We start from the raw sequence: 22086 nt of genomic DNA, 5'->3' as shown, positions 1-22086 counted from the left end.
GCAGGGCCAGGACTTATTCTAAGTGGCTGTTATGTGGTGAATTGTTCAGCTTTGAACGATTTCACAATCGTTTAAAGATATAGGAACCAAAGGCATGCTTTAATGCAAGTGTACTTCCACATGCTAAATATGCTCCAGCCCTTCCTTAAATTCTGCAACAACTGTGTTCCCAGTGAGTGTTGCGTGAGGGCCTGAGTGTGGTGCTCAACAGATGTTTTTATGCAGGAAGTCCTTGTTCCTGAAGCCTCAGAATTTGATGAGTGGGAGCCTGAAGGCACAACCCTAGAAGGCCCTGTGACTGCCGTCATCCCCACTTGGCAGGCATTGACCACGCTTGACCTGAGCCACAACAGCATCTCTGAGATCGACGAGTCTGTGGTATGCTCTCAGCAGCAGGTGCCAGGGGTTTCTCTGGCCCCACCAAACCCTGAGTTTTAGTATTTAACTCAGCTTCTTTAGGAAGGACCACAGAAAACCTATATCTAGTGCTCTGTGCATTGCCTGCCATTTAAAGTTAATTACAAAATGGGGGCCGGGCGCGGTGGCTCACGTCTGTAATCCCAGCACTTTGGGAGGCCGAGGCGGGAGGATCACCTGAGGTCAGGAGTTTGAGACCAGCCTGCCAATGTGGTGAAACCCCATCTCTACTAAAAATACAAAAATTAGCTGGGTTTGGTGGCGCACGCCTGTAATCGCAGCTACTTTGGGAGGCTTAGGCAGGAGAATTGCTTGAACCCGGGAGGCAGATGTTGCAGTGAGCTGAGATAGGGCCACTGCATTCCAGCCTGGGCGACAGAGTGAGACTCCTTCTCAAAAGATGAAAAAAAAAATGGGATCATTTAAAATTGGTGAGGTAGTACTTAGAACCAAATAAAACATATTAATTTCATGTAAATTTGGTAAACTATAACACACTAAGTGATGACATTTACTCCAAAGAGTGGAGCAGAAAAATCACTCCTTAGATGACAGATGTGCCCATAGAAGAATGACATCCAGAGGGCATTTGGGCAGTAATAGTGTCGTTCCCATGTTTGCGCTGCTCAGGGAGTGTGGGCAGGATTGAAGAAGGACAGACTCTCTTCTCTGTCTGGGACCTTGCCATGTGTCATTTTCACAAGCCAAGTGTTCCATGAAAACAATGAGTAGTGCCCAGCACTGGGGGCCCTGTGTGTGCCTTTGGATGTGCTACTGGCTGGGCAGCGGGAGGTGTCCCACCAGTGGTCCTGCAGGGATGGCCCGTGGGACTCCGTGGTCAGGAGGAAGCATCTTGGGGTGCCCGTCCACTGTGTGGTGGACCGTGTTTGGGGTCCAGCCCCCTACAGTAACATTGGATGTTCTTTTCTTTCACAAGAAACTGATCCCAAAGATTGAGTTCCTGGACCTGAGTCACAATGGATTGCTGGTTGTGGACAATCTGCAGGTAGTGCCTTTGGAGACCAGTGCTGCCCGCACACACTCCCAAGGCCCCGTTCTGAGAGTTCAGGAGACAGACACAGCCTTGGGAATTGGCCAGGGGTTGTAAGGGCAGGGGTTGCTGTCTTCCCTTTAGGATCCCAGCAATGCACTGAGTGATTGTTGCTCTAGTTCCAAAGAATTAGGAAGCATGAGTAAATACAAACCAGGCATGATGATGCACCTCCATCCTGAAGGTGGACAGCCATGTTTTCAACACCCACCCCAACTGTCTGCAGGGGTGCCACTGTGCTGTGGCATGTGCGGCAGAGAAGAGGGACTTCCCTTCCTAAAATAACTGTCAGAGTGACTTGCAGAACTGGGTAGTTTGGGTTGGAAGGCTCATCCTGCCATTAGTGTCAGGCTCCTATCTTTGGAGACTTGACCTGAGCCACTTTACACTGTTCTCCACGCTGCTGCAGCACCTGTATAACCTTGTGCATCTGGACCTGTCCTACAACAAGCTCTCCTCCTTGGAAGGGCTTCACACCAAGCTGGGGAACATCAAGACCTTAAACCTGGCAGGCAACCTCCTAGAGAGTCTGAGTGGCCTGCACAAGCTCTACTCACTGGTCAACCTGGATCTCCGGGACAACAGGATCGAACAGGTGAGCCCAAGGACCTCACGGTTTTGGGATTTCTGTGCCTTGGTGTGTATCATGTTAAAGAAGAATGTTAAGATTCCTTTCATTTAAAAGAGACCATGAAACGAGTTGGCGTGTTGCTGAAGTGTTAAGAGAAGGGACCAAAGGGGATGGAACTCATACCTTGCAGATGGAGGAGGTCCGGAGCATAGGCAGCCTCCCGTGTCTGGAGCACGTGTCTCTGCTGAATAACCCTCTGAGCATCATCCCCGACTACCGGACCAAGGTGCTGGCTCAGTTCGGAGAGAGGGCCTCAGAGGTGAGCCCCAGCGCAGTCAGAAGAGCCCAGGGAGACCCTCGGGATGCAGTCAAGTCTGCATGGGCGGTAGGGGGATATATGTCCATTTTTCTACCCTTGCCTGCTTCAGAAGGAGGTCCTGTCCCTTAGGGGCTTTTCAGTTCTGGGAAGTCCACTGTCTCCCCAGGAAAAAGCTCCCTTGCATCTCTTGCCCCTGCTGTCTGGGATAACGTTGTTTATTCTAGGAAAGGTTCAGAAATAAGTTCCTTAAAATATTCATATCTCCTGGACTACCTGTGGCCATAGTGCCTGACTGTAAACCCAAAGGGTTTGCCTTTGCCACTGTAGCCCAGCCTGGTGTCTGCTGCCCCTCGCTGTGTCTGTGCACCTGCCACGATGCTGACCAGACACCCTTAACCAGGTTCACCCATCGCCTGGGCCTGGAGCAGGCCTCCTGATTCTCTGATTGGTCCTTGGACCTTCTGTTCTCCCAAAATCCCAGGTCAGAAAATACCTGGGAGTCTATTTGTGTCCCACCTCCCTCTTTTTGGCCGCAAGTGCCCCTTCCTCCACACAGTCACAAGACCATGAGATGCCATCTCCTCCCCTCCTGGGCTCCAGACCTTGGGAAGCTCCCAGGCCACAGAATGTCAGCTCCTGTCCGGGCCCTTGGCACCTTCCCTCATTCAACCACCCTACCCAACCCCCCACTGCCTGCCAGCCACACTCCCTCCCGCATTTGCAGGTGGGGGCCCTGCCCTCTCCCACCGCTGGTTCCCCTAACCAGAAGGCTCTCCCATCGCTCTTTTGAGAGTCTGCCTCCCGCCTCTAACTGGGGGCTTAGTTCAAGTTGTCCCCTTACCCCAGTCCCAGCTGCCCAAGAGCTTGCTGCCTCCTGTTCTTGGTGAGGGACTCCAGAGACAGATGTGGGACCTCCCTGGACCCCTCCAAGGCATTCCCAGGTCACTTCCATGAGTAGTGAAGAGCCGCCTCTGAGCAGGCTGAGCCTCCCTCAGCCTGTGGTGTCCTCACGTGGCCTGGCCCACAGCAGGTGCTCACGCCTCCTCCTCAGCAGGGCCCTACCATCCTCCTGCCATGCTCACCGGTCCCCATGCTGAGAGCCACTTTCTGGACGCTCTAGGTCTGTCTGGATGACACAGTGACCACAGAGAAGGAGCTGGACACTGTGGAAGTGCTGAAAGCAATTCAGAAAGCCAAGGAGGTCAAGTCCAAACTGAGCAACCCAGAGAAGAAGGTGGGTTTGTGTGGCAGGTGGGTTTGTGTGGCAGGTGGGAGGGCAGTGGTGCAGAGCCAGCCGGGATAGGAGCCAGTTCGGAGGGCTTGGGCCATGGGACTGCTCAGGGCTGCCGAGTCCCAGCTGTGCCCCTCCCTGGCTGCATGACCTCGGGCAAGTCGTGGCCTCTGTATTCTCTGTGGGTTGGGGACAATGGTAGTTCCTGCTCTAAGGATGTGATGAGACCATCTTTACCACCCAGTTGGTGGGAACCATTGCGCTCCCTCCTCACACCCCTGGCCTTGGGGAGCTCTGTGCTTCCTCTTCTCTCCTGGGCTGACTCAAGCACTCGTCCTCAGGGTGGTGAAGACTCCCGGCTCTCAGCTGCCCCCTGCATCAGACCCAGCAGCTGTCCTCCCACTGTGGCTCCCGCATCTGCCTCCCTGCCCCAGCCCATCCTCTCCAACCAAGGTAATCGTGTATGTATCTTGCTTCTAGTGGAGCCACACGGCCCTGCCTGGGCCCCCTGGCTGGGCTGGGGTTGGGGGAGAGGTGCCAGCACCTGCTTCCGACAGGGTCAGACACAGGGAGGGCAGTGCCTTCTGCAGGCTGGTCCTCGCAGGGGGACACATGGCAGGGGTGCCCGGCCTGATGCCAGCTGTTGCTTGCTTGGTGAGGACTCCCAATTGCTCTGATGCCCACATCCAGCTCCTCTAGGAGACCGCAGGGTTTCTGACAGGCCCTGAGGCTGCCCTCTGAACAGGCTCGGGGCTGTTGGCTCATGGGACCCATTCCCTCACTGGCAGCACAAGCAGGTTGGCTCCTGGTTACAGGAAGACAGGCTTGTGACTTTACTGTCTGGAGCCCGAATCCCTGTGCAGGGAAAAGCTTGCTTTTATCACTGCCTCATCTCTGTGGGGTGACCCAGCCCCAGAACACCATGTTTGTGGGGCCAAGATGGGCCATCTCTGTCCCTGTGGACCCATGGAAGACCAGGCCCATTCGTCTGCCCATTGTCTTAGCGTTTTCAAAGGGCTTTCACCTCTGAACCCAGGCATCCTCGGAGATGAGTGAGTGAAGCAGGTCCCATGAGCGTGTCTGCTGGCCCGGCCCCCACGGAAGAGGGGAGGGTGTGCCGTCCCGAGTGGAGCCGAGGCTCGGGACACGCAGGAAAGGACGCCGCCTGCCCGGGCTCCTGGAGACGCAGAACTTGGTGTGAGGTCTTGGGAAAACAGTTCAACCCGATGTTTTAAGAGCCAGAAAAACATTCCCACCCCTTGACCTGGTAACCCCACTGGTGGGGATTTTCTCTTAGAGGGATAAGATACCGGGAAGGGGAGGTGAAATGCTCACCACTGCCAAAACATGGGCTGCAACTGCAACATCGGAGGATGAGAGGGAGAGTCGGCTGTGGCGCAGAATGCTCGGCAGCCCTCCCAGCAGGGACAGGAAGACTGGGCAGGAAGAGGGGAGAAGCATTCAAGTTAAGGCAAAAGGCCCGACGCAGAGCAGCACACTGAGGTCACACCTGTGAGATGTGGAAGAGAATTCCTGAGCGTGGAGCAATGGGGTTAGGTGCCAGGATGATTGCCCATTTTGCTTCTGTCAGACTCTTGACTAAGGATTTCTGGTTGCATTTTATTACATAAAAGCCAGGGAGGTTATATCACGGTGAGGAAGCTTCCCTGACGCTGCCTCCTGCAGCGTGGCCAAGTGAGCCTGTGGAGGTACCATATGACTGTAGGCCTCTGGGGACAGGGAGCTGCATCTGCTTCTCAAGGCCAGGGACACAGCTGTTTCTGCCAGCATCTGTTGATCAGTGAGTGAGTGAGTGGGCAGGTAGGGCAGGAGCCAGTGAAGAGCAGGCCCTGGATGGGTGGGGATGCACCATGTCCCCAGGCTGCAGCTGCAGGCAGCCCCCCACGTTGTCGGAGAAGCCTCTGCACCAGCTCAGCCCCCTCCTCACTCCCCTCGTGCCCTGGGGACACTCTGCAGAGGGGCACTCTGCAGTCTGTCCCCGCCATCACTGGACTTCTGGACATTGCCTCCAGATTTGCACCTCTTAAATAAAACTGCAGTGGATGTCTTTGTGTGCACCTCTCTTTCCTTTTGGTGAGAAACAGCAAAGGTCGGACCCCTAAGGACTCTCCTGATGTCTCCGCTCTATCCGCTGAGTGCCCTTTCTGACCACTTGTTTGTACAGGCCACGGTCCAGGACGGGAGCAGATAGACTGTCCCTGTCCCTGTCCACATTTCCTTGGTCCAAACAGGGCTTGTGGGAGGTAGTGGCAAAAGGCGTTGGTCTTTTTCTCACTGATTTGGAGGCCTCCCCATGTGTTTGTTCAGCCGCGTGTTCCTGGGTCTTGCCTGGATGGACAGGGTCTTTTAGCGCATGGGAGCAGCTTTGCTGACCCGTGCCTGTTGCTTCCAGCCTGGTTCCCCAGAAGGGAGCCTGCTTGCGAAGGAACTGGCACTCGGGCCTGCCTGAAGGGGGCGCTGTCCAGGCAACACCCAGCCTCCCGCCGTGGCAGGCGCTGTCGGAGCCATGGATGATTGTGACCAATAGGGGTGGTCGCCAGAGTTGATTGTCCAGCCAGGCCCAGGGGCTGAGAGGAGGCTGTGTGGAGAGGTGGTTAGGAGCCAGGGCTCGGTCAGCTGAGTTCGCATCCCAGCTTCCTAGCTGTGGTACCTCAAGCAACTTGTAGCCCCTCTGAAGCTGTTTTCTCAACTGTGAAGTGGACGCACCCTACTTCATTGATTCTAAGAGGCACGCATTTCCACCTTGTGACTTCTCTGAAATTGAGGTGCGTCTTTCAGTCAGTGGCGTCTCATAGTCGCTGTCAGCCAGCTGGTATTCGAGATGGAGTCGTGGAAAACCCGTGGACACCTTCCGCTAGGACCAAGATGGCGCCACCTGCCGCATCTTAGATTTGATGAAATGTGGTAAATAACGAGAGGCATGCATGAGCGAATGCTGGGGAGGCGCTTGGCACTACCCAGAGCTCCACAGAGGTGGTCGATGAGGGCTGCCCTTTCCCACATCCTTAGTTGGGGGTTCAAGATGACCCAGACAGTGCCCCTGGGGAGCTTGGAGCCATGCGGGAGGGCGAGCCATGTGCTGGAGGAGAACAGGTTAGGATGGTGTGGGGCTTTTGTAGACTCTAGAGCAGAGAAGGTCTGCAGTGGAGGTGGTGTGTGAGGTGAATCTGGAAGGATGGGTAGGAGTTGAACATTAGCAGGCAGAGGGTGGATTGCAGGAGAGCAGTGGCCTGGGCAGGTGCCCAGGGTGGCCCATCAGGGCGCTTCATGCATGGCTGTGTGCTTGCCATCCTTCCTGCCTGCCTACCCGCTGCTGCTTCACTTTGTGGGGGCATCTGAGCTTGGGCCCACCTGCCTGCCTCGCTTGTGGGCAGAGGACCCAGGCTGTGTGAGTTGTCCTGTCCTGGGGAGCAGCTGAGCTGGTCGGGGGTCTCGACCTGTGGGGCTCAGAGGGCTCGGGTTCATTTCACTGGGCTGTGGCGATGCTGGGCTGTGGAGGCAGGCCTAGGGCTCCTGTAGGCCTCAGTGAGACTGGCGGCCGAAGCCCAGTGTTCACCCTGCTGGCGGCAGTCAGGAACATGTTCACAAAGGCTTTACCTTCAAGCGGTCTAGAGGTGATCTGAAGTGGAGTAACAGGTCCAGATAGGCTACGTTCATAAAACAGCTTCAGCAGGGTTTAGGAACACTATGCATTTACGGGACGCAGTGGGTCAGAGTGCTGCTGTCCGTGGGAGGTGGCCCCAGGGCAGGTCAGTGGGCACGTCCTGTGGTAAGTGGGACTGTGGATGTGGGCTCAGGCTGGACTCAGCAGCCCTGCTGAATACCAAGGCCTGCAAGGGCTGGCCCCCTGGTGAATTGTCCTGTGCCCTGTGTGTCTATGAGTCCTGCAGAGATGACAAATCAGGGGACGGGGTCATGTCTAGTCACCATCTGGGAAAATGCTCTAGGAGTGAACACATTTCAGGCTCTTGATGGATGTACCTCCAAACTCCTCTCTGGATGGGTGGGCCAGCTCGCATGCCTGTGCCGGCCTCTACCCAGTGAGTTCAGGGCCAGGCCACACAGTCAGTCTGACTTTGGCAAAAGTTGAGAGGCAAAACTTGTCTCTTGTTTCAGCTTGCCTTTCTTTGTGTACTTCTGAGAGTGAGCATTCTTTTCATGTTCTATCCGCTGGCCGTTCTTCTGCGGAATGTCTGTTCACGTTCTTTGCGGTCTGTTAATGGGGTTTCCAACCTTCCTCCATTTTTGTAATCTGTAAGAACTTTTTACAGACTAGCGATATAAATCCTTGTCAAATATTGCAAACACTTTTCTCATTTCATCTGGTTTTAATCTATCCTGGTTTTTAAAAAATGTGTCTGTGGAAGTTTAATTTTTATGTAGTCACATCTATCAGTTTTTTTCCATTGCATTTATTCTCAGAATGCTTCTCCCTGCTCTGAGATTAGATAAGCAGTCATTTGTTCTTTCTTGAGTTATTTTGAGATTTCAGTTTTAACATTTTCTTCTATAATCCATGTGGCTGGGTTTTGGGGTCTGGCTAACCCCCGGCCATGCCGGTAGCCTGAGGGGCCCAGCCCCGCTTGTTGAACGGCCACTCTCCCCACCCCACCCACCCTGCCTGCCTGCCTGCCCACCCGCCCTGGTCTCTCCAGGAATCATGTTCGTTCAGGAGGAGGCCCTGGCCAGCAGCCTCTCGTCCACCGACAGTCTGACTCCCATGGACCAGCCCATTGCCCAGGGATGCTCTGATTCCTTGGAGTCCATCCCTGCAGGACAGGTAATGCCCTCTTCCCGCTTCTGGGGACCATACATCTGTGGGTGGACTCTTCTGCTTGGGGTTGTGTGCAGTAGGAAGTGGCCTAGCTGGAGCTGAGGCAGATGCTTCCAGGGTTTGGCGTCCTCTGCTTTGCGCCACGGTCTTTCTCTTGGACCTGTCTCTAGTTGAGTGTCTTCCTGACAAACCCAGTGGTTAAGGGTTTATTTTCAGCCTCCCTCCTTCCCTTCCCCAACCCCCTTGGTTGATGGGAACAGGCAGTTCTCTGTCACTGGGCCCAGGGCGCGAGGGGGGCAGGTGGAGAGGGTGGCCCTTGACCCTGTGAGCAGGCTTCCCTGGGGAAGGCATTTCAAAAGGCCCTTGTGCGGGGGCTTGTTTGGGTTTCTTCTCTGTTTCCTGGCACCCCTGGAGCCACTCGGCCCCTTTCCGCATGTCACCCTAGTGGTCTGGGAAACAGTCTCACTCCGGCGCCTCCTCTGTGGTTGTTACTGAGAGTTCTGGGGCCCCTTCCTGTGTCCTGAGGAAAGACAGGAGGAAAGCAAGGGTGCTTGCTGTATGCTTCGCAAATGTGCTTGGTGCCTGGGCCTCCCTCCGGCCCCATCTCTGCAGCAACACAAGGTTATGGCCTTGTGACACTGGGACAGTTTGCAGAGTCCTTGTCTGTCCTCAGTACTCCACAGTACTCTCCCATCACCCTTCCCAGGGTCACACAGCAAGAGATTCCCAAGCCCTAGGTCTTCCCCAGTGCACAGAGACCATTGGGAGGGACTTGCCAGGGCTGTGTCCACTGCTGGCCAGTTAGGGTCGGACCAAATTTGTAGACTGTCTACCTGGGCCCTTGCGTGGCACAAGGAGCAGTCAGATGCTGGATCCCTGGAGAGTGGCGAGAGGCTCTGGCCCTAGGTTGCGAGTGGGAATCCCAGCCCTGCTGTGTGCTGGTGGGATAACCAAGTGGGTCTCTGCCCTTGGGTCCCAGAGTGGGCCCCAGGGTGGAGCGTGGGGATGGGGAGCCTCCTCAGGGCGGTGATGGAGGGCAGAATGCCCAGTTCAGGGTCTGGCACCCAGTAAATGGCTGGGGCTGGCTGCAGCAGGTGGGGACTGACTGTGTTTTTTTCTCCATCAGGCAGCTTCCGATGATTTAAGGGACGTGCCAGGAGCTGTTGGTGGTGCAAGGTAAGGAAGAGGTTGGAAAGGGACCTGGGCCTGGCCGCACAGCCTTCTGCATACACTCTGCTGTGGGCCAGGGGTGGCCAGTCAGGTTTTTTTAAAAATCCGTTCACAGAAGTCCTACAGAACTATTTCTTCCTCTGAAGAGACACAGATGAGATGGACTTTTCAATCTGTTTCCAAATTCTAATACCTAAACTCTGCTCAGCACTTGTTGTCCTACACCAGGGGTTGGCAGATCAAGGCCTGTGTGTGGCCCGCAGCCTGGGAGCTAAGAATGACAGTTACATTCTTTTTTCTTTTTTTGAGACTGAGTCTCGCTCTGTCACCCAGGCTGGAGTGCAGTGGCGTGTTCTCCGCTCACTGCAACCCCCGCCTCCCAGATTAATGCAATTTTCCTGTCTCAGCCTCAGCCTCCTGAGTAGCCCAGACCACAGGCGCACGCCACCACGCCCAACTAATTTTTTATATTTTTAGTAGAGACAGAGATTCACCATGTTGCCTAGGCTGGTCTCGAACTCCTGAACTCCAGTGATCCACCCGCCTCGGCCTCCTAAAGTACTGGAATTACAGGCATGAGCCACCGCGCCTGGCCAGAATAACAGTTACTTTTTTTTTCTTTGAGACCGGGTCTTGCTTTGTCACCCAGGCTGGAGTGCAGTGGCGCGATCTCAGCTCGCTGCAACCTCCGCCTCCCTGGTTCAAGCGATTTTCCTGCCTCAGCCACCCAAGGTGCCCGCCACCACAACTGGCTAATTTTTCTATTTTTAGTAGAGACAGGGTTTCGCCACGTTGGACAGTTACATTCTTAAAGGGCTGCTGAAGATCATATGGACAGGGTAGCCCATAAATCCCAAAATGTGTACTCTGACTGTTTACAGAAGTTTACCAACTCCCACTCTACACACGAGGGCTGCGGTGGCCAAGAAGAGCTGGAATTTAAGTGTGAGGGTCCTAAGACCTGTCCCAGCCCACTTCCCTGCCCCGGAGGCCACCAGGGGTGACAAGTAGATTCATGCCCTGGAGTGTTCATTGTCTCCAGGGCTTATGGCAGCAACTGGATGACTTAGAAGTACATGGGAGTGCTTCTGTTGTGGGAACTCGTGTGGTCTGGGCATAGCTGTGCCAGGCACCTATGGTCCAAGCCCCTAGAAGCATAGACTCTGACCAAACTGGCGACCCAGCCTTCCAGCAGGCAGCACTGGCTCCCACCAGGGCCCTCATCCTGGGAACTGACTTGGCCGTGTGGGAGGCTTGGGAGACCCATGGGTTGGTTTCTCAGGGTCAGGGTGTAGCAGCGGGCTCCAGATGTGGGAGGTGGGAGGGGCCCTTCCCAGCATGCCACTGACCTGGCCTCTCCCTGCACAGCCCAGAACATGCCGAGCCGGAGGTCCAGGTGGTGCCGGGGTCTGGCCAGATCATCTTCCTGCCCTTCACTTGCATTGGCTACACGGCCACCAATCAGGACTTCATCCAGCGCCTGAGCACACTGATCCGGCAGGCCATCGAGCGGCAGCTGCCTGCCTGGATCGAGGCTGCCAACCAGCGGGAGGCGGGCCAGGGTGAACAGGGCGAGGAGGAGGATGAGGAGGAGGAGGAAGAGGAGGACGTTGCTGAGAACCGCTACTTCGAAATGGGGCCCCCAGACGTGGAGGAGGAGGAGGAAGGAGGCCAGGGGGAGGAAGAGGAGGAGGAGGAAGAGGAGGATGAAGAGGCCGAGGAGGAGCGCCTGGCTCTGGAATGGGCCCTGGGCGCGGACGAGGACTTCCTCCTGGAGCATATCCGCATCCTCAAGGTGCTGTGGTGCTTCCTGATCCATGTGCAGGGCAGTATCCGCCAGTTCGCTGCCTGCCTTGTGCTCACCGACTTCGGCATCGCAGTCTTCGAGATCCCACACCAGGAGTCTCGGGGCAGCAGCCAGCACATCCTCTCCTCCCTGCGCTTTGTCTTCTGCTTCCCACATGGCGACCTCACCGAGTTTGGCTTCCTCATGCCGGAGCTGTGTCTGGTGCTCAAGGTACGGCACAGTGAGAACACACTCTTCATCATCTCGGACGCCGCCAACCTGCACGAGTTCCACGCGGACCTGCGCTCATGCTTTGCACCCCAGCACATGGCCATGCTGTGTAGCCCCATCCTCTACGGCAGCCACACCAGCCTGCAGGAGTTCCTGCGCCAGCTGCTCACCTTCTACAAGGTGGCTGGCGGCTGCCAGGAGCGTAGCCAGGGCTGCTTCCCCGTCTACCTGGTCTACAGTGACAAGCGCATGGTGCAGACGGCCGCCGGGGACTACTCAGGCAACATCGAGTGGGCCAGCTGCACGCTCTGTTCAGCCGTGCGGCGCTCCTGCTGCGCGCCCTCTGAGGCCGTCAAGTCTGCCGCCATCCCCTACTGGCTGTTGCTCACGCCCCAGCATCTCAACGTCATCAAGGCCGACTTCAACCCCATGCCCAACCGTGGCACCCACAACTGTCGCAACCGCAACAGCTTCAAGCTCAGCCGCGTGCCGCTCTCCACTGTGCTGCTGGACCCCACACGCAGCTGCACCCAGCCTCGGGGCGCCTTTGCTGATGGCCACGTGCTAGAGCTGCTCGTGGGGTACCGTTTTGTCACTGCCATCTTCGTGCTGCCCCACGAGAAGTTCCACTTCCTGCGCATCTACAACCAGCTGCGGGCCTCGCTGCAGGACCTGAAGACTGTGGTCATCGCCAAGACCCCTGGGACGGGAGGCAGCCCCCAGGGCCCCTTTGCGGATGGCCAGCCTGCCGAGCGCAGGGCCAGGTGAGATCAAGCACAGCTCTCAGGGGCCCCAGGGGCATGGGTCTGGCATATGTGTGATCTCAGCATCTGCGGCTCGTGTGGGCCGGGAGTTGCTGCGAGAGCTGGCCCCCCTCCCCCCTGCCCCTTGCCCCCCGGCCTCCCTCTACATCACCACCCCAGGTTTGGTGCCAGGCTGCTCCTTATCTCAGTGCTGTAGGAGAAGCCCAGGAAAGCTGTCCTCTCACAAAATGGGTTGGCCCAGCCTCTTGCCACCCATGAAGGGCCGGCCAAGGGGGCTGCCCCAGCTTTGTCTGCCCAGTGGGAGAGCAACAGGCTGCAGCACACCGAGACCAGGAGAGCTGTCGCCCTGGCTGCTGTGTCCACTGGGCCCAAGCATGGCCTCTGGGCACCACCTCCGCCAGGGTCACAGTCCCATGGATGGCTCTGTGGGCCAGGATCTGCCTTAGGCTTCACCCACCTCAACATCTTGCTGTGTTGTTCAGGCTGGTCTCAAACTTTGGGCTCAAACAATCCTCCACCTCAGCCTCCCAAAGTGCTGGGATTACAGACGTGAGCCACCGTGCCCGGCCGTGCTGTTCTGTTCTCCAATAGAGAAGCTGGTGGAAGTCCCCAGTAACCCATAGGTGATGTGTGATACACACAGTCTCCTCCTCACTCTGAAGCTGCACATGCGATGTGAATCTTCATCTGGGGTCCGCTGTTAATATGGTGTTTTTCGGGGGATACAGCAATGACCAGCGTCCCCAGGAGGTCCCAGCAGAGGCTCTGGCCCCAGCCCCAGCAGAAGTCCCAGCTCCAGCCCCTGCAGCAGCCTCAGCCTCAGGCCCAGCGAAGACTCCGGCCCCAGCAGAGGCCTCAACTTCAGCTTTGGTCCCAGAGGAGACCCCAGTGGAGGCTCCAGCCCCACCCCCAGCCGAGGCCCCTGCCCAGTACCCGAGTGAGCACCTCATCCAGGCCACCTCGGAGGAGAATCAGATCCCCTCGCACTTGCCTGCCTGCCCGTCGCTCCGGCACGTCGCCAGCCTGCGGGGCAGCGCCATCATCGAGCTCTTCCACAGCAGCATTGCTGAGGTAGCGGCCCGGGTGTGGGTGCCGGCTATGGCACGGCCAGTCCTGAGGACGAGGCCAAGCTTGGCTTCAGGTCAGCCTCAGGTCCCTGGACTTCCCTGATGTCGGAGTCCTCAGCTGAGCTGCTCACGGCTTTGAGGACCTGGGCAGTGAGGTCCTGAGTTGCCCTCCCCTGGCCATTTGTGCTGTGTCACCACCTCCTGTGCCACTTCCAGCCCCAGGTAGACCCCCCCAACAGCCATCTCCCACCCCTCTCTTCCTCTCTGCCTTGAAGCATACGGATTCATTGGTGAGCCAAGAGGGGCTTCCCATGTCTCCTTGTGGAAGCTGCGGGCATGTCCCTGGTATGTGCAGGTTGCTAGGGTGGTGGAGCTGACAGGAGGCCCCCCGTCTCCAGGTGGAAAACGAGGAGCTGAGGCATCTCATGTGGTCCTCGGTGGTGTTCTACCAGACCCCAGGGCTGGAGGTGACTGCCTGCGTGCTGCTCTCCACCAAGGCTGTGTACTTTGTGCTCCACGACGGCCTCCGCCGCTACTTCTCAGAGCCACTGCAGGGTAGGCACAGGGCCTGCTGGGGCTCAGGAGCTTGGAGTGTGTGGTTGGGGCAGGCTGGGGGGTGATTCTCTGGAGCCAGCTGTGTGGCTTCAGGCAGCAGTCAGCGACTTGGCTGCAGTGGGCTGAGAGTTCTTGTCTGAGGAAGGGAGCTGTCATGAGGGAGGGGTCCATGACCAGATGTGAACACAGAATGCACTGAGCCAGGGCCCGGTGACTGCTTGGGAACAGCCTGTGATGAGAAGGGGTTAGGCAGCCTCTGCCCCTGGGGCTGCACAGGAAGCCTTAGCCAGTGACCTGGTGACTCCCCTGAGCTGGAAGAGGCTCAGACTCCAGAGGGCATTGCCTATGGGACTTTGCGTGGGTGGAAGCCAGGCCAGCCAAGAGGACCTGTTCTGCTGGACGTGCTGCACACCTAGGAACCTTGTGCTTGCCTGCCACCGCCTCCCTCTGTCCCTTTCTCCATCACACAGATTTCTGGCATCAGAAAAACACCGACTACAACAACAGCCCTTTCCACATCTCCCAGTGCTTCGTGCTAAAGCTTAGTGACCTGCAGTCAGTCAATGTGGGGCTTTTCGACCAGCATTTCCGGCTGACGGGTGGGTGACCCTCTGTGCTTTGTCCTATTTCGGATGAAGGGCAGCATCACCAGTGGGCTTCCACCTTCTGTACGTGGGTGGGTTATCATAGACAGTTATCTCTGTGCTCAAGAGCCACTTCTTACCCGGGGCGGGAGGAAGCAGCTTCAGGAACTGCTGAGAGAGCAGAACTCACGCTCCAGGGCTCGGAGCAGGAGGCAGGGTGTGCGGCAAGCACTGGCCCGGACAGAAGCAGAGTGGGCCCTGGTCTCGGGCAGGATGTTTCTGACTCACACTTCCTGAGGAGAGAAAGCTAAGCTCTTTGCCTAATGCCTCTGTCTCCCCTTCCAGAAAAATGCCTCAGCTCTTCCGGCCTGAAGGAATGGCCTCCTCCTGGGCCCCGTGATGCTTTCCTATGTGGGCCCTCCTGGCCCTGGCCTCTGGGCTGAGGCTTGCTAGGGACTCGGGGTGGCTCTAAGGGGCAGGGATAGGGCTAGGGAGCGGTGGCCTGTGTCCCTGACCAGCCCCCTCTCGTGCAGGTTCCACCCCGATGCAGGTGGTCACGTGCTTGACGCGGGACAGCTACCTGACGCACTGCTTCCTCCAGCACCTCATGGTCGTGCTGTCCTCTCTGGAACGCACGCCCTCGCCGGAGCCTGTTGACAAGGACTTCTACTCTGAGTTTGGGAACAAGACCACAGGTACCCCTGTCTAGCTCAGGCTGCAGACAGGCTGCCTGGACAGACGTCACGGGCCCCAGGGTGGCTCTCTGCCCCAGAACCCTCTCTGCCTTTATGTCTCTCTTTTCTCACTTGGCTGGCCAGGGTTTTATGTGGGGCTTTTCGATGGCAGAGTCTCCACCCCAGCAGTCCCTCAACCATCTGGCAGACACATCTCCAGTGCCTGCTTTGGGCTCCTGGCCTGTGGGCCCCACACTTGGAGCATCGTCTCCTGCCTCTCTCATGCCGGGGTCTCTCGGTTGGCTTGGGGCCCTTGGTGCTCCCAGCCCCACCAGGGGCGGGTTCCAGGCTACAGCCCGGGTGGCATCTCTCTGCAGGGAAGATGGAGAACTACGAGCTGATCCACTCCAGTCGCGTCAAGTTCACCTACCCCAGTGAGGAGGAGATTGGGGACCTGACGTTCACTGTGGCCCAAAAGATGGCTGAGCCAGAGAAGGCCCCAGCCCTCAGCATCTTGCTGTACGTGCAGGCCTTCCAGGTGGGCATGCCACCCCCTGGGTGCTGCAGGGGCCCCCTGCGCCCCAAGACACTCCTGCTCACCAGCTCCGAGATCTTCCTCCTGGATGAGGACTGTGTCCACTACCCACTGCCCGAGTTTGCCAAAGAGCCGCCGCAGAGAGACAGGTACCGGCTGGACGACGGTCGCCGCGTCCGAGACCTGGACCGAGTGCTCATGGGCTACCAGACCTACCCGCAGGCCCTCACCCTCGTCTTCGATGATGTGCAGGGTCATGACCTCATGGGCAGTGTCACCCTGGACCACTTTGGGGAGGTGCCAGGTGGCCCGGCTAGAGCCGGCCAGGGCCGTGAAGTCCAGTGGCAGGTGTTTGTCCCCAGTGCTGAGAGCAGAGAGAAGCTCATCTCGCTGTTGGCTCGCCAGTGGGAGGCCCTGTGTGGGCGTGAGCTGCCTGTCGAGCTCACCGGCTAGCCCAGGCCACAGCCAGCCTGTCGTGTCCAGCCTGACGCCTACTGGGGCAGGGCAGCAGGCTTTTGTGTTCTCTAAAAATGTTTTCTCCTCCCTTTGGTACCTTAATTTGACTGTCCTCGCAGAGAATGTGAACGTGTGTGTGTTGTGTTAATTCTTTCTCATGTTGGGAGTGAGAATGCCGGGCCCCTCCAGGGCTGTTGGTGTGCTGTCAGCCTCCCGCAGGGGGTACAGCCGTGCACACCAGTGTCGTGTCTGCTGTTGTGGGACCGTTGTTAACACGTGACACCGTGGGTCTGACTTTCTCTTCTACACGTCCTTTCCTGAAGTGTCGAGTCCAGTCCTTTGTTGCTGTTGCTGTTGCTGTTGTTGTTGTGGGCATCTTGCTGCTAATCCTGAGGCTGGTAGCAGAATGCACATTGGAAGCTCCCACCCCATATTGTTCTTCAAAGTGGAGGTCTCCCCTGATCCAGACAAGTGGGAGAGCCCGTGGGGGCAGGGGACCTGGAGCTGCCAGCACCAAGCGTGATTCCTGCTGCCTGTATTCTCTATTCCAATAAAGCAGAGTTTGACACCGTCTGCATCTTCTAAATCAAGGGTCACTGGGATCCCAGCAGGGCTTCCGTCCAGGGCGTGGTCACATGGGGGAGAGAGGGTGCCCTGGAGATAGGAGGGTGAGGGGTTGGGGGAAAGGAAGGAGCAGCCCTTCAGGAGCCAGATGCTTCTTGGAACATGGGAGGCATGACAGGGCCATGGCCTCTCTGGACAGTGCCATGCTGGGCTGTGGCTAAACCATGAGCCCAGGGCAAACAAGAAGACTGTGAAACTCCTCAGGGCACCCCTGACACACCAGCCGCTGCCCCTCTACCTGGGTGCAGGGCATGCCACCCTCTTCAGGCTGTCCTGCAGGTCTTGTGTGTCAGTCACCCCTGGGCCCAACCCCACCTGTCTCACAACCCCTGTTGAGAGTGGGGGAGGGACGAGGGGGACAGAGAGATCCCAGAGTCTGGGATGGCTGGTGGGGGCTGGGGCATCTCACCAAGGTGGCCCTTGAATGGCAGCAGGGGAGGTCTGTGGGGAGGTGGACCCAGGTGGTGGACAGTGGAGGGAGGGGCGCATGCCCGTCTGTGTCTGTCTTCATGTCCCTGAAACGTGGCTCATGGGCCCCTCCCTGAGGGTTGCTTCAGGGAGCCTGCTGAGGTAGGACCTGGGATTTTGGGAGCCAACCCTATGCCACACTCTTCCCCAACCCCATTCCTGCTGCCAGAGCAGGGCCTATGAGCCCCACATAACTCATCCTGGCCCAGCCAGGAGCCTCAGCCCTCAGGACCTTGGGGCTGCCAGGCCAGGCAGGGCTGTGGAGAAGTGGGTGGCGTGGCCAGCCTGGGTCCCAGGCCTAGTTCTGCTCCCCAGTTTCCCTTGGTGCCAGCAGAGTGGGGGTCCAGCCTGGAGGACCGTTCACCCCCAGGAAGACTGTGGGTGTGGGGAATGCGGGGAGGGTCTCCCCTTGCAACCCCCATCCCAGCCAGATCTCAGAGGCCTGCCTGAAGGCCCCTCCAAACTGATGGGAGTGGAGGTGTGCTGGGGAGGAGAAACTTTCCCCAACCTGGCCTTTACCAAAGCATTTACAGATGGCCACCGGGCTCTGGCCCACTCCTGTCTCCCCAACTGTTACACCATCTGCAGTTGGGGGTAGTGACAACTGGAGGCAAGGCCCACCACGTGCAGCCCTGGCACACAGAGGCCCTCAGCCTGGGCCCACTGCACCTCCTGGGGGTGCTGGCTGTGCAGGCAGTGGTGGCTCCACAGACAGTAGCCCTGGGATTGGATATGAAAACTGATTACCTCAGACAAGCTACCCAGCCCCTCTGAGCCTCAGTTTACCCACCAGTAACAGAGGGATCATAAAAGTAGCCACCTCCATTCATTTATTCCTTCTGCACACGTGTATTGAGCATCCACTGTGCGAATCAGCCAGACAGCGCCCCTACTCTTCCACAGCTAATGTTCCAGGGGAGACAAATGAAACAAGCCAATGTCAGCTGGTGGCCGGTGCTGCCAGGTGAAACAGGTGCAGGGCCACCTGCAGGCTGAGACCAGGGAGGCGCTGTGAAGTGGTGGCCCTTGACCTGAGACTGCACCTGTGAGAAGGAGCCAGAGTGTGACAATCTGGGGTAGCAGCACATGCCGGGAGAGCTCACTGAAGAAGCAGAGAGGCCTGTGCGGCTGGAGCAGACCTGTCTGGGGGAGAGTCCAGAGAGACCAGCCGGCTGGAGAGGGGTTTGGAGGTGCTGCAGCAAGCTGGCTGAGCATGGGCTGCTGAGTGGAGGGCAGATAGGGAAGGAGGGAGGGTGGATGGGGGTTGGCGGGCAGGACCAGCGGCTCAGGAGTGGCTGGGGCTGGTGAGGGGATGCGAGTCTGGTGGGCTAGCAGGGTGCCTGTAGCGAGTCGGAGCCCCGTGAGCACCCTGGAGTTGGAAAGGTGGAGGCAGGAACAGACAGACCTATTCAGGGGCTGCCCTGCCTTCCACTGACCAGCACCCCCAGACCCTCTGAATGAAACACACTGGGCTCGCAGGCGGGGGAGTCATTCACTTGTGCCTTTGGATTTGCTTCAGAACCTCTGATAGAGCCCAGGTCCCGAGGCTCATGGTGGCCTGGACTTCCAGGTTGTGATGCCAGAAGCGTCCCGGCCGGGAAGCCCTGAGCAGGGCTCGGGCCGTCCATGGGGGGGTCAGTGGCCAGCACCTTCCCTTCCGTCTGCAGGCTGCTGATACGCAGGAGGAAATCCTGGCGGGTTCCTGTGGGGGTGAGCTGGCGGGGCCTCCGGGCTGCTTTTAAGGCCACTGCCCGCCCCGTCCCGCCTGCCTGTGCTGTGCCTGCCTCCTACAGCTCATTCCCTACGCCCCGACTCTGTCCTGGACAGTGTGCCCACCAGCCATGGCGGGGCCCCGGGGCCTCCTCCCACTCTGCCTCCTGGCCTTCTGCCTGGCAGGCTTCAGCTTCGTCAGGGGGCAGGTAAGTGTGAGCCAGTCGCAGGGGCACACGGCGTCCGGGCCCTGCTGGCCAGCGGTGGGAACAGGGAGGGACTGGACATAGAGGGGCATGGGCCTGGGGAGAAACCGCAGCTGGCGCTTGTCTGCCCTCTTAGCAGGCCTGGGGGCTGGCTATTGTGCCCACCTCCCCAGGCTGAGGTCTGCGTCCAGCCACCCAGGGTTCAGGGGTGTGTCAACCCACCCTCCTCTGACTATGCCGGGCCGGGGCTCCCCAGCCTGCAGCTGAAGGGTACAGAGGCAGGCCTGTCCTGCCCTTCCGGCCCAGGTCTTATGTGGCCCTCACCTGGGGGTTGAAGATGTGATCACCTCCAACCCCCGAGGACTACAGATTCACGTGGGGCATGTGTGTGCACGTGTGTGTGCTTGTGTCCAGCCCCAAGAGTACTGGGAAGCAGAATGAGTCACTCACCCCCAGTGTCCGGGGTTATGAGCTGCTGGCAAGGACACACTTCAGCCTCAGAGCAGCCACAGAGCAGCCACAGCCCCGGGCAGGTCCCCTTGAATCCTCACAGCCTCGGGGCAACTCCTCCTGTCCTCCCCGTGAGGAACCCGAAGCCCTAGGATGACGGGGACAGGCCATTCCCACTCTGAAGCCATGCTCCAAACCCCTGCCTGTGATGGCCATCCATGTGTGCTGGCGAGCAGACAGGGTCCTGGTATGCAGCCACAGCCAGCCCCTCGGTCAGGTCCCCGTGACAGGCTCCTGGCTGCAGGTCTGCTCAGGCCCCACGGTAGGGGCCTCTGGGAGCTTCTGGAAGAGCCTCCCACCCTGGTGATGGGGGTGGTCTCTCTCCTGTGAGGCCGAGCATGTCTGCCTCTTGGGGCAGCTACCACCGTCCCCATGGCACAGGGGGCAAACTAAGGTCCAGAGAGGGGAGGACTTGCCCAGGATCCCACAGGCAGTCCAGCCAGGGGCCTAGGCCCCCGCCCACCATCAGGTGCTTTCTCTTGGATGCCTGTGGTCCCTCAGAGAGGCAGCAGGGAGAGGGGCCTCACCAGCTTCAGGACCAGGCCAGGGCTGGGGACAGGAAGATATGAGGCTGAGAAGACGACAGTGATGGGGGAAGAGCCAAGGGTTCCAGGGCTGTGCTAAGAGCCCTGCAGGTGAGCTCCTGCCCTCCCCTTAACTCAGTTTCCCCCTGTGTACCATGCAAGGGAATTTCAAAGGCCTCCGCCACCTCCTCATGCTCTGGGCAGTGAGGACAGAGGTCAGTGAGGGGCCTCAGATTCGAGTTTTTTCCTTGTCAGAGACCTATGGCTCTGACCACTCCTTGTGGATGGGGCTGCAGCAGTGCTGGCCACTCTAACACAGCCACGTGGCCTCTATTCCAGCACCCTGCATAGCTGAGAGCCACTGTAAGTGCAGTTGGCCCTCTGTATCTGTGCACCCTGTACTTGGGTTCAACCAACCCTGGATTGAAAATATTCAGGAAAAAAAAATGGCATCTCTACTGAACATGTTCAGACTTTTTTTCTTTTGAGGTGGAGTCTCGCTCTGTAACCCAGGCTGGAGGGCAGTGGCACGATCTTGGCTCAGTGCAACCTCCACCTCCCAGGTTCAAGCGATTCTCCTTCCTCAGCCTCCCAAGTAACTGGGATTACAGGCGCCCGCCACCACACCCAGCTAATTTTTGAATTTTTAGTAGAGACGGGGTTTCGCCATGTTGGCCAGGCTGGTCTCTAACTCCTGACCTCAGGTGATCCACCTGCCTCAGCCTCCCAAAGTGCTGGGATTACAGGTGTGAGCCACCACGCCCAGCCCCATGTTCAGACTTTTCTATGTACATAGCATTTACATTGTATTCGGTATTATAAGTCATCTAAGGATGACTTAAGGTATGTGGGAGGATGTGCATAGATTATATGTGAATTCGATGCCTTTTTTTTTTTGAGATGGTGTCTCGCTCTGTTGTCCGGGCTGCATTACAGTGGCGCTATCTCAGCTCACTGCAACCTCTGCCTCACAGATTCAAGGGATTCTCCTGACTCAGCCTCCCAAGTAGCTGGGACTACAGGCACACACCACCACACCTGGCTAATTTTTGTGTTTTTATTAGAGACAGGGTTTCTCCATGTTAGCCAGCCTGGTCTTGAACTCCTGATCTCAGGTGATCTACCCTCTTCAGCCTCCCAAAGTGCTGGGATTACAGATGTGAGCTACCACTCCCAGCCTCGATTCCATTTTATATCAGGGACTTGAGCATCCACAGATTTTGGTATCTGAGGAGGGTCCTGGAACGAGTCCCCTACAGACACCAAGGAACAACTGTATTAGGAGTGGAAGCTCTGAGGGGAAAGGATGTCCCGGGTAACTTGTTCAGTAAGGGCAGCAACAGGACTGAAGTGAAGATGGATTTGGGCAGCAAGGCAGGAAGGCTTTCCTGGAAGGCCGTTAGCACTTGCCCATTCAGCAGCTTTTCACCAAGGGCACGTGGCTAGGCGTGTGCGGTGGAGCCTGTGGCGGGAGAGGAGCACAGTCCAGAACCCAGCCCTGCACCCTCCTTGATCTGACTGAAGGTAGGGGGAAGCAGTTTGGGGTTCCTTCCTCTCTGACAGGGTTTGGATTCTGGGCTCTCAGCCTTAAAAAGTCCCCATGAACCAGGTCCCAGCTTGGGAGAATTTCATCCACCTTCTCACCAAAGACTTCACACTTCATGTCTCCTCAACTTCCCCCAGCAGCAGCTCTGTGGGAAGCAGACATTGCAAAATCAGGTCTGCGGGGGTTGTGGGGTGGGGGGAGACAGCACCCGCTCTGGCTCAGTCCCGAGGTGCCCCCAGGAGGGAGGGAATCTGACTCAGCACTCAGGCCGCGATCCAGCCTCACTCCACCC

The 22086-nt window shown here is 57.8% G+C and overlaps 2 protein-coding genes across 4 annotated transcripts in view; both read left to right on the top strand.

Annotated features, from left to right (window-relative positions):
- The window catches only part of NISCH (nischarin), a 37785-nt gene extending 21006 nt beyond the window's left edge, over nucleotides 1–16779 (top strand). The window contains exons 8-21 of one of the 3 annotated variants that reach the window (XM_002813641.6): nucleotides 226–378; nucleotides 1355–1423; nucleotides 1878–2063; nucleotides 2230–2358; nucleotides 3479–3592; nucleotides 3931–4042; nucleotides 8266–8390; nucleotides 9511–9560; nucleotides 10923–12335; nucleotides 13064–13406; nucleotides 13801–13957; nucleotides 14428–14556; nucleotides 15075–15236; nucleotides 15593–16779. In XM_002813641.6, the coding sequence (XP_002813687.3) occupies nucleotides 226–378; nucleotides 1355–1423; nucleotides 1878–2063; nucleotides 2230–2358; nucleotides 3479–3592; nucleotides 3931–4042; nucleotides 8266–8390; nucleotides 9511–9560; nucleotides 10923–12335; nucleotides 13064–13406; nucleotides 13801–13957; nucleotides 14428–14556; nucleotides 15075–15236; nucleotides 15593–16203 (3753 nt within the window). In that variant the 3' untranslated portion in view covers nucleotides 16204–16779. Of the gene's footprint in view, nucleotides 1–225; nucleotides 379–1354; nucleotides 1424–1877; nucleotides 2064–2229; nucleotides 2359–3478; nucleotides 3593–3930; nucleotides 4043–4625; nucleotides 5658–8265; nucleotides 8391–9510; nucleotides 9561–10922; nucleotides 12336–13063; nucleotides 13407–13800; nucleotides 13958–14427; nucleotides 14557–15074; nucleotides 15237–15592 lie in introns of those variants that run through there. The other 2 variants (XM_063722077.1, XM_009238932.4) reach the window with 2 other exon arrangements.
- Nucleotides 16780–19063: 2284 nt separating this feature from the next.
- The window catches only part of STAB1 (stabilin 1), a 28833-nt gene continuing 25810 nt past the window's right edge, over nucleotides 19064–22086 (top strand). The window contains exon 1 of the mRNA XM_024244405.3: nucleotides 19064–19217. Coding sequence (XP_024100173.3) covers nucleotides 19140–19217 — 78 coding nt within the window. The 5' untranslated portion in view covers nucleotides 19064–19139. The remainder of the gene's footprint in view (nucleotides 19218–22086) is intronic.

Source organism: Pongo abelii, chromosome 2 (assembly GCF_028885655.2).
Source record: "Pongo abelii isolate AG06213 chromosome 2, NHGRI_mPonAbe1-v2.0_pri, whole genome shotgun sequence".
NCBI classification, from domain to species: Eukaryota; Metazoa; Chordata; class Mammalia; order Primates; family Hominidae; genus Pongo; species Pongo abelii.
Note: the sequence above shows the minus strand (reverse complement) of the source record. Positions and strands in the feature narration are given on the sequence as shown.